This window comes from Hyalella azteca, unplaced genomic scaffold (assembly GCF_000764305.2).
Source record: "Hyalella azteca isolate HAZT.00-mixed unplaced genomic scaffold, Hazt_2.0.2 contig15239, whole genome shotgun sequence".
Classification (NCBI taxonomy): Eukaryota; Metazoa; Arthropoda; class Malacostraca; order Amphipoda; family Hyalellidae; genus Hyalella; species Hyalella azteca.
Genome location: NW_025945096.1, coordinates 48,801 through 67,027, shown reverse-complemented (window position 1 = coordinate 67,027; position 18,227 = coordinate 48,801). Strand labels below are relative to the sequence as shown.

At 40.5% G+C, this 18,227-nt stretch overlaps 1 protein-coding gene across 4 annotated transcripts in view; it reads right to left on the bottom strand.

The window, feature by feature from the left end:
- The window catches only part of LOC108678414 (myotubularin-related protein 6), a 60,653-nt gene that overhangs the window by 12,727 nt on the left and 29,699 nt on the right, over nt 1–18,227 (bottom strand). Inside the window, exon 1 of one of the 4 annotated variants that reach the window (XM_047884337.1) lies at nt 15,688–16,677. The exons of 1 other annotated variant lie outside the window; for it this stretch is intronic. In XM_047884337.1, coding sequence (XP_047740293.1) covers nt 15,688–16,143 — 456 coding nt within the window. In that variant the 5' untranslated portion in view covers nt 16,144–16,677. Of the gene's footprint in view, nt 1–1,200; nt 1,772–10,463; nt 11,412–15,687; nt 16,678–18,227 lie in introns of those variants that run through there. 2 more of the 4 variants (XM_047884336.1, XM_018166829.2) reach the window with 2 other exon arrangements.

Sequence of the window (18,227 nt, the reverse complement as noted above, 5' to 3'; positions counted from 1 at the left end):
GACGAAAGTTGCCTCAACTCTCACCGTTGATGAAAAAAATGATGATTGGTGAATGAGGATCTTTCATGTTGCGCACGCAAAACAGAAGAGATAGACAGATAAAACATGGTAGCAGGTTAGCGCTTGGCATCCAGTAGAGTGCTGTCGACGATAATTGTTTGGCCTCTGATAAATAAGCGTATGATGTAATCTAATAATTTATTTTATAAGTAGAAATAAGCAAAGCAATGAAGCTGCATCAGACTTCAGTACGTATCAAATAAAGGGCGCAGAATGCATTAACGAGGAAAATAAACATCCGTTCGCGAGTAAGGGATTTTAGGGCACGACGCTCGAAAGTTCTCAGCTCGCCCTATAAAACACACAATTGGCTTACTATCAGAACTAAACTGGCAAAAAACGAGAGGGAATTTATCTCAAGCAGAGCGCTGGTCGAACCTCCATAAAATTATACATGTTCAAATGTTACTACGAAGATCACTGAAAATACAGAATTTATAAAACATTATGCCAAGTCTAAATACATGCTCGATTTTCATCCGCCTGCTTCTAGGGGCTTTTCGTCAGCTAAGTCCCGAGAAAACATTGAGATTTGCAAAATGGATGGGAAACTCTCACCTATCAAAGAGAGTAACAAAGGTTATTTAAAAATTAATACTTTTAAATGAAAAATGTACTCGGATAAGTTGGGAAGTTTGAGTTTCAGACATGCACGATTAGCTAAATGAAGTAAGTTAATTAATCAGACAGTTAACCAGTTCCAGAACCACAGTCCGATCAGCATTTGTGTGAAAAATAAAAAATTTCGTCGCGATCAGTACGTCGAATGCTGGGGATAGTGCGGAACAATTTTGCGTGGACCTGGTCAATATATATAAAAGGGATACATAGACTACATTTCGGAAAATGGATACATCAATATAATGGGTTCATTATTACAACTCGATGCATGAAGATGGAACATTTATATGATTATAATGTCCAACCCAACGGCTCGCCCTAAAAGCCTAGCATACTTCTGATACGCCTAATACGCGGTTGCAAACTTTCAGCTGGTGAGCTACGATAGAAGAGAAAAATGATTGAGCAAACTGGTCGATACACTTGCTATAAAATCAGCGTCACTCTCTGATTTCGTAGCACAAAAATCAGCGTTACTGGAGTTGCTACGCTTCATATATGAAGAGTTCGGTCAGCTACCTGGTATACAAGAGGCTGGTGATGGTACGTAGTTCCAGGACCAGGTGTGTCGAGCAGCATCCAGGATCGCAATCTGTGATACACGCGGTCCGTGGTGACAGACTGTGCGCGACGCAGGGCCAAGTGAGCCCGCTCGCCGAAGGTGCTAGGACCAAGTTTATGCTCATAGTTTGCCTCGTCCAAACTGGTCGAGTCCAGAGACGAGGCGGAATTTTGGAGGCGCTCAGGACAACTGTACCTCGAGCGTGATGAAAAACCCAAGTCGGGTGAGGTCAGGGTAGAGCAATTCGATGTACAAGAAGAGGGTGTTTGTCCGCAGGGAGAGCTTTGCTCGACGGACGGAGATGCCAAGGAGCCGAATCCAAGAGACGACAAGGATGTCAGCGTCGACGAAGAGGATAGGAAAGATCGAAATAATGACGATGCTGTGGGTGAGGCTTCCGAGGAGGTCATTTCGGAGCTTCTATTAGCAGGAACATCGGATGCTGTCAGGGGTCACACACCAGAATGATATCACTCATATGCGATGAATCAAATTTTTATACATTTCCATGAACTCTTATCAAGGCAAGTTAAGTGCACCAATACGATGTAAAAGTCATTGTAGGCGTGAATTACGCGATGGCATACTAGGGTTACGAATCAATCTTTCACCTCCTACTAGCATACAATGCAATTAACGTGAATTTCTCAACTGTCCTTGAGTTACATTCAACCCAGTAATTAGAGTTCGGCAAAAACGTGTAAAAATACGCACGTTCAGAACTCGTTCACAAATTATTTTGATACCGAAACAGATTTGTTCACATTACCACTTTTAAAACCTTAGCTATTTGCATAGTAGCACATATAGTTTTGGAAGACTGGAATAAGAAAAAAAAATATTGCAAATATAAGACAAACATTGACACAAATTAAATTCGCTGCTCTTACTTTTTAGCCGCCAAAATTTTATGTGCTCATTTATTTCGTTAAATTCAATATAAAAGTCATCATATGGGACGACACAAGCATTGGCTTAGAGAAGCTTTTCATCAAGTAACGTTTACACAGACCAAATTTAAAATGCTGAAATCACTAATGCTTTTCTCCAATTCTTCTCATTCTTCCCATAGAGTTCATTGCTTTTGCATGACCAAGACAGAGTGTTGGTACTGACATTCGCGTTACCTTACGAACGCCCGACTCCCCCTGAACGCGCGACGTCATTGCATAGGTTACAAGGGAAGATCCTGATCGATTACCATTAATCTGGCACGGGAATCTTGCGAGATGGACGACGACAGAGACGAAGAGAACGGGAGGCGGTATTAGGCAAATGTCAGGCAATATGCACGACGTGATCTGGTGGTCGATATGGCCTACATGCGATGCGAGAAAGCTGGCTACGCGGCCATCGATTGTCCCGGTTCTGTTCCGTGAAACTGTCGTGAATATCACAGCCGGGATATGAATATGATGCTCGTGGATACTTGCAGGGATGATAATCGAGATAGTCTGTCAAAAGATAATTCGAGAATAATCTGTTTACTGCACTTGTTGGCTTTTGAACATTCAATTTTGTGGAAAAGTCTAAGTTTCAAATACGTTCCAACGCAACTAATTTCAATTTAACGGAAACGTTTCATAAACGTTTATTTACGTTCTAACCAATTGTTTAAGGCCGAGCGTGGAAACTTGCCGCGAGTTTGGAATCGGGAAGTTTTAAAACCTTTCGGAATAGTTAATGAAGCTTGCTACAGAGCAGCTATATCAGACGAGCAAAGTTTCGAGCCCAGAACGCAAGATTTACCGAGCTCCTAAATATTCTCGCGGATTATTCGCTAGATGAAAAGAGAGGATCTTTCTAGACGCTATCAATCATGAAAATTAGATGCACGTTCTGCACGATTTTGTGAAGGAAAATACTCAGCGTTATTAACGTAACAGACCGCAGCTTGGGGTCAGGAGTGATGGCCTGCATGGAAACTTGTATGTGCGAGTTTTAGAGTCTTGGACAATTCGCACGAATATTTAGTAAAAATCCCCTTCAATTAAACGCTAACACCAACATGAATATGGCATTGAAATTATTTATTAACAAAAGATAACTTTGAATTGTTTTTAGGGAGAGTATAGAAAATAGAATTTTTCATCAGTCGAATGATTTGATTTAGATTATTACGTTATTAATAAGGGAGAACTGAATAATCCAGAATCATAATAAAAATGACATTTAATTCAGTAAGAAATAATAACTAGATGACTATCATCAAGTATGCAGACAGGATGTTTTTGCTCAATTTCGTCTGAAGAGAGCATCGCGAATTCCATCAAGTTCCAATCTTACGTGGGTAATGTGCAGATAACGAAAAAGCTTCATTAAATTCATAAAACATTCAGCTCCGGGCGTTTTGTTGACAAGTTTTGCCAACGTTAGAGCTGAACTCGTCTTCACCCTGAAACTTGCTACTATAACAATTCTTCACACTTCTCTGGCTCCTGCCACTGTCTGACCTCTAAATCAGCCCTCCAAAATCTGTGTTCTTGGCAGTGTTTCAACATGACGACTCTGCAAGAATGGCGTTGATTCTAAACCACTGAGTCGGAAGCCATAACGAGCAGAACAACAGACTAGCGTAGAAGAACTGACGACCATGAGATCAATTTACTCTCGTACTTTATAATTCCAAGAAATAACATTCGCTCGCCGTGAATGATAACATTTGGCACGCAACTCAAACCAAAGCGAGCAGCAATCAATACTTTAAAGACAAATTCACCCATTTAATGAAGTTTCAATGCGATAATTATAGAGAGGATATTTTCTAAACGTCCCTGAAATTTCTAGACATGCATTACAAGTTCCGAGACACATTAGATATTTCTCGACATAGAACTGTAATATTGGAAATAGGCTTCAAGCGAGCTGATACGATATGAGTCAACGATAAAATATTGTGAACATGAGCTATTCCAACATTTCTTCGAGTGATTCTTTGAATTAATGAACTCATCGAGAAACAAACTATAAGTCTCTGACTCCCGTCCTGCTCAAGCTTTTACAAAGCTTTCCATCAATTTGCGATGGTCGGGACGGCACTTGCGCGCTACCATCCACAATAATAGAGCGCCCAAATGAGCCCACAAAAACGCGCCAGATAATTTAATGCACGGCGCAACTCGGGCGTGTTTCTATATTTTCCAGGAGCGTAGAGTGCCCGCATATTACAGAGGCCGGGTCAAGGTTAGGAGCAACACACGCACAAAACGCTCCTGGCACGAGTCTCTCTTTAAAGGCGGATGACACTCATAGGGTTTCCACGCTCCCATGGGGAGCAAGCGAAACCCTGAACACCTCAGTCGGCAGCAGCGCCACCAGCACTGAGCGACCCTGGACCGGCGACCAGCGAGATCCATGCATGCAGCAAACCACTCATTACGAGGACGAAAATCTCAGCCGTTGTAATCTAGAACGGCATACTTCCAGTCTCAGTGACATGAAAGCAAGCAATAAAGAACTTAGTAATTCCCCGAGCAGGCGTTTCCAGTCTTCGAAATAACATTGCCCGACTTCCGGGGATATTGCATTCCAGAGCACGACTTTGCAACTCAAGTTGCTGCAGTCCGTACGCAGTTTCGGTAACTCCAGCGCCTGCTGTCACAGTTACTGAACTTCTAGAGTCTGGTTCATGATGGGCTTGGTGGCAGCACCGGTCGATTCGTCAGGTCACGAGGCTCCAGTAGGCGATAGCCACCACTAGTCATTGTACTTAAATGTTATGCAGACAAGAAGCCTCAGAAGCGCGAGTGTTAGAATATTGTAAAAGGCGATTACGTTAACTCCGTGAAACAATAAGTGCAGTAAATATGTCTAACTGTATTATGGACATGGATGTTGCCGAGTGGTGGCCCATCTTTACAAATTACAACGCATACAAGCGTCATTTACGCGCACGCAGCGATACTAATAATCATCTGAGTAGTATAGATAATAGGTGTACCGTAACACTTTCCATAAACAGCTTAACAGGTCACCACAACCATTTACCCGATTCTTACCCAACAAAATTAACCAATTACTCCCGAATACAACCTATTCATTTACTCACAATCCTATTTCGAATATTACCCATCGTCACACTTTGCATAAACACCTTAAATCATAGTTTACCAATCATTTACCCACAATCTTACCCCGAATATTACCCAACAAAATTAACCAATTACCCCCGAATCTGCATAAACAGCTTAACAGGGTACCGATCATGAATCTTACCCAACAAAATTAACCAATTACTCCCGAAATCACGAGTTAACGATCATTTACCCCGATTTTACTACACTCTTTAACCGAAAACTCAGGTCTTAACCTAGAGCGATTGCCTGAAAAATACTTCTGTGGAATATATACTTTCTTACAGTATAATCCTGAATGCTGATACAGTGTACTGCCAGGGTATATCACCAGCTCAATTCATTTATTTATATAGAGCAAACGCTCCTTTCCCACGAGTCATTTCCCGAGCCCCTCACAAAGCACGTTAAATCGGTCACAGAGAACGGGTGTTGTTTATTTAATATCACGCGAGTAACACTTTATAGAGAGGTGCTCATGCTCATTGTGAGACATTACCACCTCGGAGATCGACTACATCAGACCACCATTCTTATACACAGGAGTTACAGTACATTTTTATGAAAATTCGAGGAAAAAAGTGATGGCGGACATAATTTCTGTGGAAGAAAATATGCTGAGAAATGGACGGTCTGAACTGATGCAAATTGTGGGAATGATCGATGATGTGTTAAGAAACCCTCAATCATATCAAGCAGTGAAACATATGATCGAGGAAGAGAGAATACACATCCCAAAAAATCTTCGTGTTTTTGCTAGACAAGTTTTCAATGTAATAAAGAGAAGTAGAATTCGAACACCGGTGGAGCTGAATAATTGGCTAAAGAAGCATGTATTTGACAATCAACATTACAGAAGTATTGAACCTCCTGCTCATACTTGTGATAATTATGACGAAATTTTCGGTTATTTGGTGAGATCTAAAAATGCAATAAAATCACAGCAGAAAGCTCTCCTCGCAGATCAAATGCTCTTCGGATATTTCTTACACCTTCTGTGTGAGAAACATTTTAATGAATATGTGTGCGGAGAAAAAGGTCTACCTTGCAAACATTGTTAGCTGACCATATAGGCATCAGCATATCCTACGCAAATCGACTTCGATGGATTGGCAAACTCGGATATCGGTTTCAAAAACTTAAATACTTATCCCTTTCGCTCCACGAACTATTCAAAAAGCAAAGGGATATCACGAATTTATTTCGTCATCATCCCCATCTTGCCAATGAGTGGAAATTGGAAGCACGGGAGATGGATATGGAAAATAATATTGAAGGAGGTTTTATTCGGGAGTAATTGGTTAATTTTGTTGGGTAAGAATCGGGTAAATGGTTGTGGTGACCTGTTAAGCTGTTTATGGAAAGTGTTATGGTACACCTATTATCTATACTACTCATCTGTTTAAGAGAGAACTAAATCAGGCCCATAGTAGCTGTGGCTGCGCAAAGAAATAATCAGAAAATCGTTGCTGAAAAATGCAAAGAAACGGAAGGCTAATTTTCGCATGCTAAATTCAAAGTCTAGGCAGTCTTTCTTAATTTAAATGCGAGGAACTCATGCATATGAAATTGATGATATTATTAAGATTGTAGTAAGAATGTTCCCAGCGGAGCGAAATGACAGCTCTGAGATGAATCGAAAGTGTCCGTCAGAGAGCGGGTGGTGATGAACTCAATATATCATCTGATGAAGCAGAACTAATGTTCTTAATTAGTTTTCCAGCAGCGTCTTCAGAGACGAGGACTTGAATAATCTTCCAATCTTGCAATTAGTGGCCAGTGGGCTCAAAATTAACGAGTTTTGAAAGCCTCGAAGAAGAGTTACTGGAGCGGCTGGTCGCTCCTAATCCCATCACCTGTGGACCTGACGGTTTCCATCCAAGATTACTCAAAGAATTAGCAACAGAGCTTGGCGTGCTTTCGGATATTTTGTCCAAAGAACTTCTTTGCTTCGCTGAACGAAAAAGAGTCAGTGGATGCAATGCATCTCGAAACGGAAGCATTTGACAAAGTTTAATATGAGCGGTGTGAGAGTTACATTTACATATATGTAAATGTAACTCATTTACATTTTTACATATATGTAAATGTTACATGATTACATATATAATTAACGGGTCAGCGCTAACGGAACAATGTCAAACTGGGTTGCAGTCTTATTCGTTGCGTTTATAAATAATCTTCCAGAAGCCGCGTCTTACGTGTGCTCCATTTGCGCTAACGACAAAAAAGTTTATACTACAGTTAAGGATGAGTTGAAAAAAGCACAGCTGCGATATAATCTTTATTGTTTAGTTGACTACGCTGACACATGGCACTTGCGTTATAATGTTCCTAAGGGTAAAGTAATTCATACTGTATGAATAATGAACAGCAAGCTTACATTATGCGACGAAATCGTAGCAATGCTAGAGAAATGATTGACAAGACGACCGAGGAAAATAATAGTTGGAAGTTCATGATGACAAGGACTCGATATTTTTAAACTACTGAAACATAAACGTTAATAAATTATATGAACTACTATGAGACTGATCGGACGATTTTATACTAAGATGAAGATCCTCTGAAGCTGCAATTCAAATAGAATAATTTCGGGCTTAAAGCGCAAGTATTATGAAGAAAGGTTAGATGTCTTGAAGCTTAGAGACCTGTGATACGTAGTGATCCCAAAGTATCCAAGTATTCTCAATTGCTCAGGCTTCATAAGATTCCAGAAGGATTGCTGGAATACGGAACAGGAACTAATACCAGGGAACAGACTTATTAAGTGCAAAAAGTGCGGGACAACTAAAAGCGGCAAATTTTCTTCGCACTTCGTGTTACGACAGATTTACTAAGGGGAAAAAGTGAGGGACAACTCAATTAAGCGACAAAATTTCTTCGCGCTTCTTGTTACTGACAGATTTATTAAGGGGAAAAGGTGAGGGACAACTCAATTATAAAGCGACAAAATTTCATCGTGCTTCGTGTTACTGACAGATTTATTAAGGGGAAAAAGTGAGGGACAACTCAATTAAGCGACAAAATTTCTCTACGCTTCGTGTTACTGACATGCGGAAGAGACTTCATTGAAGACTCGAGCATGAGGGAGTGCTAGAACAGACGAGACAGTTATGCTGCGGTAAAGTGCTTTATATATTTAGACTCGATGCGGCTTGGAGCTTCCAGACTTACTAGAAGTCTAGTAGCTTTCTAGCATCCAAGAAACAAGCCAACAATATCGCACAACCAATACGATACTACACTACAGCATATTACTATACGATCGGTGGACGAGAGCCATCCAATCATTTATGTCTCGAACGGGAACGGTTTCAAGTCACTGTGAGCGACAATTCACAAGCGGTTATCGTGAGCTGAGTTAGTCGATTTCTTGATAGACAATAATCATATTACGTTTCAACCTGCACGGCAATAGACTGCAGGTCCTAGTTCACGATCCTATCCTAATAGTAATGAGCGGTCGGTCAAAAAGTGATGGGTTAATATTTACGAGAGTGCAATCACTCATAATTAAAAGTAATCATAATCAAAAGTAAGTCTGCCGTTTTACACTTTATATGCACCTCTGCGTCGAATTATTTGATTAGAATCATGTAACCATATATATTCGTGTTTCATTCCCCATACTTGAGAAAAATATGATTTTCAACCATATTCTTTAGTGAGATAAGTACAGTTTATTAGCGATCCAAGAGCAACATAACATTGCGCCAACAAACTAAATATAACCGTTGAGAAACAAGACACTGTTGACAGCTTTCCATTAAAACGATCAACGTTGAATCGTATCTCATAACAAAAAGCCTACGGATAGCACGCACAAGATTAAACTACAGATTATCAAATCTCCACGTTTGCGAACACATACTCGAGAAATGCAAACGTTTATAGTGTATAAATTGTTTCGAACATTGTGAATTCAACCCCTTTTGATCCATTTGTTTGTTCTATCATCCCGCAAAGTATCAAAATCTTGAAAAGTAATTTTTGAGTAAATTTATGCTTAACAGAGTCCCTCCGATAACATTGAACTTTGAAAGCGGAATACCGTTTGAAGTTCACAAACTTTGAAAGCGGATTACCGTTTGAGGTTGGCAACCGTAATCCGCTCACAGACCACAAAATCAGTCGGTAGCGAACCTGGCTCAAGACCAGAATAAAAATTTATCATTGTGCTACATTTCTATTGTAAAAAAGAAATTTCATCTAAGTTAGAACGCATTTACGCGTGCCAGGAGAAATGGTTAGATAATTTCGAGTACCCCCTACTGAGACTTGCATTTCTCGAAAGAAAACGACCATGTTCTGATCTGAAAGAAAACTATGAACATCTGATAAGGAAGGTGGCGAGTGCTCAACTAACGCACAAGCTCAGCTAACGCACAAGCTCAACTACCACACAAGCTCAACTAACACACAAGCTCGACTAACACACAAGCTCAACTAACACACAAGCTCAACTAACACACAAGCTCGACTAACACACAAGCTCAACTAACACACAAGCTCAACTAACACACAAGCTCAACTAACACACAAGCTCAACTAACACACAAGCTCAACTAACACACAAGCTAAGCTAACACACAAGCTCAACTAACACACAAGCTCAACTAACACACAAGCTCGACTAACAAACCAATTCAGGCAAGATTGTAAGAGGAAAAAAGAGACCCTAAGCTTCAAAGTGGAATTGGATGGACACAGAGTCGGGGACTCTAATATTAGCATTTGAATAGCTGCTACTGGTCATTACGGTCCATCATCTATTCATTATTTACGTCATACAACCGATATCGACTTTCAATCATTTAATGATTTGCTTTCAGAGATTTAAGCGCACTTTTAGGGCGGATAACCTCAGAATGTCCACTTATTACTTACTGAGAATATTAATGTTTGTCAGAAGATTACATATTCCCCTGCACCATTGAATGGCTTCGAACTATCAATTGGGTTAAGTACGCAAATATGAAAACCGGCCGCAGCTTTATTCTTATTAAGCTTAAGGTTTTTTTTGTACTAAAGTCCTAACACTATTTCACTCCGAAGAACTCTTTAACATTTTACTACAGTCCTAGAAGTACTGAGTAACTGACTATTGTCGAGAGCTTATCATGTATAGCAGCTCGTACTCTCACCGCCTTGCCGTAGTAGGTCGTCTCCAGATGAGGTTGATCGTGTCGACCTGACCCCAACAGTTTGCTAGAAGACGACGCCACGCTCCGCTGTATCCTCGTATTAAGGGATTTTGACAGCAACTTCAGACGTTTGCGCTTCGATGGCCTCTTGTAGAATTTTTGTATGCGTTCATTCTTAGGATCGATGAGCTGTTCGGGTGCTAGGGACGGGGGCCTTAACGCTCTAGTCGGTCCATTACTGCTGTCCATTAGAGCAGACTCGTCAGTGCTGAAATGGTCGAAGCGGGGGCTAAGGATAAGCGAAGCTTCCTGGAACTTGGTGATATCAAGAGAACAACTTTCCGATGTGCAACTCAAGGATGTCGTGCTCAGATCCTCGCTCCCGCTCAGCTCCGTTCCGTCGTTGGTACTGGTCAAGATTGAAAAATAGTTTTCATCACATAATGTGCTTGACAACGGAAGTTCATTTTCTGAAACTGATACATCGTCTAATGAAGTATCGAACTCTTTATGACTCGGTGCATGCGTACTTGCAACTTCCGCACACTCGGAGCTCTCATAGAACAAATCTCCGCTGGTCGCTCGAGCAACTTCTTCGTTTTCTTCTTGTTCCTCGAGGTCCAGCTTCGTCAAGCAATGTCTGGCCACCTCGAAATCCGAAGGAACTCGAGGAGCTCGGTCGTTGTAATCCATAGATACCGTGCATTTCTTACCGTGAATATTTGTGGCTGCGGAGCGCTGTAGCATGAAGGTATCGTCGTCATAAATATCTATTTTCCCTGCATCAAATTTTGAGACAGAAAGCTGCAATTGATCGCTACGATCATCGTACTGATCGTAAAGACCCTCTGAGGCTTCCGACAATTGACGTTCAAGCTCAAGAAACGTCGGGCAATTGTCGTTTTCGTCACCATCATATGGACCCTTTCTACGGTTCATTTTTGTACCAAAATGTTCAAATCAAGAACTGCACGAAAAATAATTAATAATGATTAATATTATGAATGATCCTCGTAGCGAATATAACTTAATCTAAAAAAGTATTGAAATACATCAAGTCGATTCGTAATTCGTCAAAGTTTGTAAAATTGAAGGCCCGCACGCAACTCTACATTTACATTTTTAGCCACAAAAGTGACTTCACAGGTTATTCAAATATTTTGCTGCATTTGCATGGATGGCTGCGTTGTAATTGAGAAACATTTTAGAAATGCTGCGCTGTAACTCAGCGTTTCACTCCACCTCCACAACACTCATAGATTATCTCCGTAGTGAAAAAGTGACACGTCCCACGAAAACTCCAATAACACATCAAAGCTAAGCTACAGTGCTCATGATTTTGTGGTGGTAACGTACGAATTTGAAAAATTTCTTAACAAACAATTCACCAGAGTTATCAAGTTGATAATCGGAGCCGACAAATACTCTTCGGCCGCCCTTATCGAAATAATCCGGACTCAGTCCTCAAAAGTTTCTATTAAGCCTTTCTCTGTCCGTCAAATAAATTGTCTTGGCACCGTAATTAATTTCACGTCCGCTAAAGTTTGCTCACAAGTTTGCTTCTGATCCATGAAGTCTCTATATGAACCAGCGAGTAGTTTAGTGGTAGTTCACTTTGTTTCACTTTTGTGTTTTCAACTTTTGTCGAAAATTAAATAACAATGCGAAAACCGTATAGATTGGATCGTTGACATACGGTGCACAGATATCCTCGATGTCGTAGTAATCGAACAAGTGATCATTTTGATGTAAAGACCGCAAATTTTAAAAATAATCAAAAAGCAGACGTTTTCAAGTGAATTTTGAACCCATAACATTTCATTGTCATGTTGATGGAGTTAACTTTCCGTATAGTCCACCAGAAGTTTAAAATTTGTTCACAATCAACATGGAAGAATATCATACGAGGGCTTCGTTGGTAATATTCAAGGTGACATTTTTTTAACTCTCACCAAAAACAGTGTATTTCCCTGTGTAATGAATGAACACCATCACATCGATCACACAAGGAAAATATTACATAAAATAACAACGGAGATCAAACGCTACCGCGGAAGCCCAAAGAATGTCATTAACTTTGAGCTATATGTTTACACACGACCTCCCGCCAACCAAAGTCAATTTGACTACTGAACACACAGAGCAGAGATGCTGGCCACTATCACTTGTTATCAGCTGCCACGCACTGATAAACTACACAAAGAATACAATGAGTTCTGTTATCGAGATGTAGGCTCCGACGCAACGCTGTCACGGTAACAAAGTATGATAAGATGTGCAGTAATGAGATAAGAAACAACGCCTTGTGTAATACTCGTTATCCATTGAAAACTTCTATCAACGTTACAGTAATACGAGTGTTGGAAAATAATTTTTTTAGACTCTCTTGAGCTTCAATAACGCATACAACTTAAAGTAAATCTATAGTTCAGTTAAGAAATTCCATGCGAATTTTCTGGCTCACGCGTCTATGAACTAAAATCTGGACGACCTTCTTAATGTCGTTATGCAATATGCATCAGAACCAGGATCCCAAAGCAGTGAGAAACTGAAGCGTCTGCAATACATGATATACAAATATTTATTTACCAAATTTAGCTTTAAATTTGACATCCTGAATGACAATTCTCATGCGTTTTAAGACTTCTAGTATCTTTACGATATTTGTTATTTCTCAAGTTATTTTTTGAAGATGAAGTGTAGACTTTTTTCTGTTTTTCCGCTTAAGCAACTTCATTTCCAGAATTTAATAATTTTGCTTCATTAAAAAAAAACTTCAGCAACAAATTCCCTAACACAATCCTTTTGTTGGAAACTTGGAGCACTTTAGAAACAATCGTTCCTAAAAGAGTAATCGGTTTAATAATATTAATGAATAATTATGCGTGTAATATAAGTGTGGGGATGGGTTTAGAGAAAGGAACCAACGTGGCAGGTAAAAGTTCTGTTCTGAATATAAAAATGAGCAACGTCAATATTATCATATCTAAAGATCATGTTTACTCAGGAACAAGCTCGTTCCATTCAATTGAATATAACTACCACAGTTATCTTGTGGGTATGATATGAATGAGTTTCTGTGTCAATTTTTGTACGTCTCACCCCACAAAAGAATATTAAGAAGCGACGACATGACGAAGCAAAACTTCTTAATAACGCAGGCCTCTAATTAAATACAGAATATAAATGTTGTTATTGTTGTACAACAAGGAGTTATTATTTATTATATCCAATATACATATTTGCAAGTTTTGTTAAGTTGAATATGTATTTGTATCATGAGACAAGACATTTTGGATGATGCAGGAACATCCAACGAAAATGACCCCCGCCCCCGCAAGTTTTTTTTTCAGTGTAGATACTGTCCGTTGTCTGTGTGTGAACGTAATATGTACGCATAGAAATTGCGTTATTCGTAGCGCATACGAGCCAAGCGCTCACCTGGGGAGCATGGAGCCCCAATCAACGTGCCGTAAGAAGGACGCTTACGCAAGACAAAAATTCTAGTCCGCGATGTTACTCGAGTTAGGCAACCTGCCTGAAAACTTCAGAGGAGAATAACAGCCTAGAGAGAGAAAAAAATTAAAAAAAAGACAGATAAAAAGACGTCGTAGAGAGAAAAGATTACCGAGATAAATTGAAGGTCAGAAATAAAAACTCGAAAAACAGTAAAATCGTCTGGTTAAATAAACTTTCATGACGTTGCAAAAATAATTATTTTAAGAAGAAATCACAGATAACATACAAATGATAAAATAATATTTTAAATTATTTATAAGATTTAAGATAGCACCGTGAAGTTTTCCCGCAATAAAGAATGGTCCATGGAAATTCAAGAGTCGAATCACAGCAATGAAAAAATGACAAGCTTTACAAAATAAACTCATAAAGTGTAATAAAACCAAATAGGAAAAGCGCGTTTCGAAGACAATTTGTTACGTATGCTCCTAAATTCTCATGCGCCAGTTTTCAACTTACACATATACTTGTACAGGATAGTTTTCATAGGATACTACATGTAGTGCCACTTATTTTCAAGCAGGATGGGTCAATAAGACATGAGAATAATTTATACATCAACAATTTCATAAAAAGCAATAACTAAATGCAAGATATGAGAGGCCTTCAAAAAAACTTTTCGGCGACAAGAACTGCGTGCCCGACACAATAGCTATAAGAGGTCTCCACAGCAGCGACTATATATATAGTATCACTATAGGAAAATCATGGCAATTTTTTAAAAATACGTTATATATATTTATGACCTCAATTCTGATAGCTGATACGTATTCCGGAAACAGTTAAACTCCAAATTGGCAAGATCTACGTTGTGGGCGCAGCTTGGAGCAACAACGTTAAAATTGCCACAAAAGAACACGTTCGTTGTTGCCCAGAGATCTATCAGGAATGACGAGGCAGTCTTTTCATTAAGATCAAATGACAGCAAACAGTTCTCTGTTGGACTGGCGAGGCGGGCACGCTCGGTCTTTACTCCTCTCACCATCAGGGGGAATGGATGGACTGTTGTTTATTTAAGAGAAAAGAAAGCAACAAAAGCAATTTAGATAATAAGGTAATGAAAGTCTGTTTGAACATATTGAAGTAGTTCTTATGCGAATCTTATTGTAAAAGAATATATTATCTAAATGACATAATTTACTATCATATGGATAGTAAATTATGCATTACGGGTATTATTAAGCAGGTCATTCACCGTAACAATAAAGATACTTACGATACTCAGGTACACGCCGCAAAACGCCTCACCTGAGAAGCAGAAATGGAATACGATTAATCATCCTGATAACATTTGAAAGAAAATGGAATTTGAAGAAAAAGATTGCTCAGAGATATTACACTGACCATATGGAGCAATTTTAAGCAGGATTGTAAAGCCCGATTCATTCCACGGCGCCAGAATGACGTCAAAATTCCAGTCGGAAGTCATTACAAATGTTAGTGGAAATGAAATAAAGAGTAATATTAATAATTTAGTAAATATACCCCAACACAAAATGAATAGCGAAAGGCTTCTAACCGTCACTGACATGAAATTTTTAAACTATAGCTACGGTAGCTCAAAAAACCTAATGAATGTCAGTAACAAGGTCTCTAAGAATACTTACGTAGAGGACAGCCTTATTGCACATTTCGAGCCACTAACGAGGCAGCAAAGATAATCAATCAATTTCATGCAAAACAATAGCGGACAGAATGGAGTTACCTTCCTTTCTCGACACGGGACCGACACCACGACCAGGTCTTCGAGACACAAGTCGCGGGACATGACGCGCGACCTGCGACGAGGCGACGAACGCGGCGACATTCTCGGCGACCCGTGTGGCGATCCTCCGAGGCTGGTCGACGTGTAGAGGCCGTAGATGCTGTATGGTCCGTAGGGGTCGTAAGACAGCGGCGACAGGGCGTCTGCGAAGGGCACTCTAACGTCCTTAGCGCTGCTGGAGGCCTCACGCAGCAGGGGCGCGGAGGAGCGCCGAGCACCTTTGCCCCCACATGGTCTAGCACCTGGACCAGCGCTGAGGTACTGAGGATGGAGGCGTGTCATGCTGCGGCTGCCTTCGTACCGCCCCACGGAGAGCGTCTCTCCACCACACACGCTGCTCCTGCTGCTACTGCTGGCGCCCTTAGCAGGTCTCTCAGCCCCCCAGCCCCACCCCATGGCGGGGGAACTTACTGGCACCACGTTACTGATCTTGGACACGATGCTGTGCTACAACAGCAAAGCTCTCATCCGCAGTTGCAGAACGAGTAGTGAAGCGCGAAAAATGTCAAGGAATACTAACACTTCTGGCTAAGGATACGACGTTACTTTTTATTGCATATTTTTGAATTTCAAGGTATTAGGAAAAAGGCCTTTCGTTGCATAACTTGAAACTAACCCATCACATGTAGAGGAACTTCTATCCGTTTTTCACAGGATCAACTGCACAATTGCAACATTTGTTCACACGATTATAACGATTTTATCTGCACTATGCATACATTACACATGCGTATATTGCTTTTCAGTGCGGAAAAGTTTTTAAATTTTGTACAACGCTAACAACACATAACGAAGCAAGATTTCTAGGAAGTTTCGGAAATTCAAATTCGTTTTTCAGCCAAAAGAAGTTACACGATTGACACAGACTTTACACACAGTAATACTTTATTCTTCAAAACGTTGAAGAAATATCAAGATAGAAAGCATGCAACGCCCTGAAAATGAAACGGACATAAATTTAACGACTTCCAAAGCGAAAACATCAAAGTCTTCGAGTTAATAATTTAGACGCAAAGTTTCTCATTGATCAACTGATAGATCCTTCTCGCAACTCCAAAGGATCCTTCTCCAATTCCTTTTCTGTTAACAATTTACGTCAGGCCAATAATCAGCGGATCGTCGGCCATCGAAGAACTGGCCACAACTTAGAGCAGGGATTGATAAGCAATAATAAATACAAGACGCCCCGTCAACCTGAGCGACAAAGTTTCCAGTAATATGTGCGGTGTCCATTAAAGCGGCGGTCGTCAACCAATATTGCTTAAATTGACGAACACGGGTTCATCGGCCTCGAGCTGTGGCAAATGTACCGATTAATTATGTGAGCAACAAAAGCAAGGCAACATTGAATCTTTAAAATCAACAAGATAAATAAGAGTACGTATATAGTTAGAATAACCGTCATAATGTTTTTAGAAGAAAATCTAACCAAGGTTGATAAATAAACGCAGCAAAAACATACGTCGTGAAAAGTAATTTAAAGCGGCATCAATAAAATTTAAATAATACACAAGAGTTTCGATTTGCGTTTTCACTGAAAAAAAATGTAGAGAACAAATGCTCTCGATGAAGTTGTCGCTGACGCTTCATTTGAAAGTAACAAGAGCAATGTAAGTAACTTCGCGCGCGGCAGCACCATGCCTCTTGAGCCAAGTATCACTTCAAACACATCAACGAATTTCACGCGCTCACAGGCTTTTTAGAAGCTGCAATAAACTGAGACGGATTAAACCATATAAAACTGGGAAGTAGCGGATAGTGTTAATAATATAAATTGCGCGAACCAAGCAACAAATGGCTAAAAACAATAAATTTGAGGTTCAATGGGACATTATTTAGATAATACAAATAAAAGATTTGGGAGCCTGTGAAGGCCTTCACAGTCTTAAGAGCAGCCAACTGGCCTGGGAAGAATAGCGCCTCCCAGAACACACACGGCTGCGAGCAGCGGATAGAGCGATGTCCATTTGGCATTCAAAGCCTCATTCCCGAGATCTACGACAGGGAGAAGCGCTTCTATTCTTCAGATCAATGCAGCTCTCTGCAGGCAAGCGGGTCTATTCGTGGGGAAGTGGGTCTATCAATAGGGAAATAGGTATATCAATTGGGAAATAGGTCAATCAATAGGGAAGTGAGTCTATCAATAGGGAAGCGGGTCTATTCGTAAGAACTGAATCTATCAATCGGGAGTCGGGAAACGGAAATCAAGAGCTCGGAAGGCGAGTGGCCAGCAGGCTGGCCGATGGTGACATAAGGGGGGCTGTGCGTATGCTGGCTTCGTCGGATGATATTGCCCCAAGGGACGATAGAACCCGAGAAGTGCTCCGGCAGAAGCATCCTCCGGCACCTGAGGACCTAACTCTCCCTGAACCTGCAGGGGAGGACTACCCGCCTCCTTCTATCGTAGGGGAAGGGGATGTGAGGAAAGCCATCGCTTCCTTCAGGCCGGGTTCGGCGGGTGGCCCGGACGGGCTACGCCC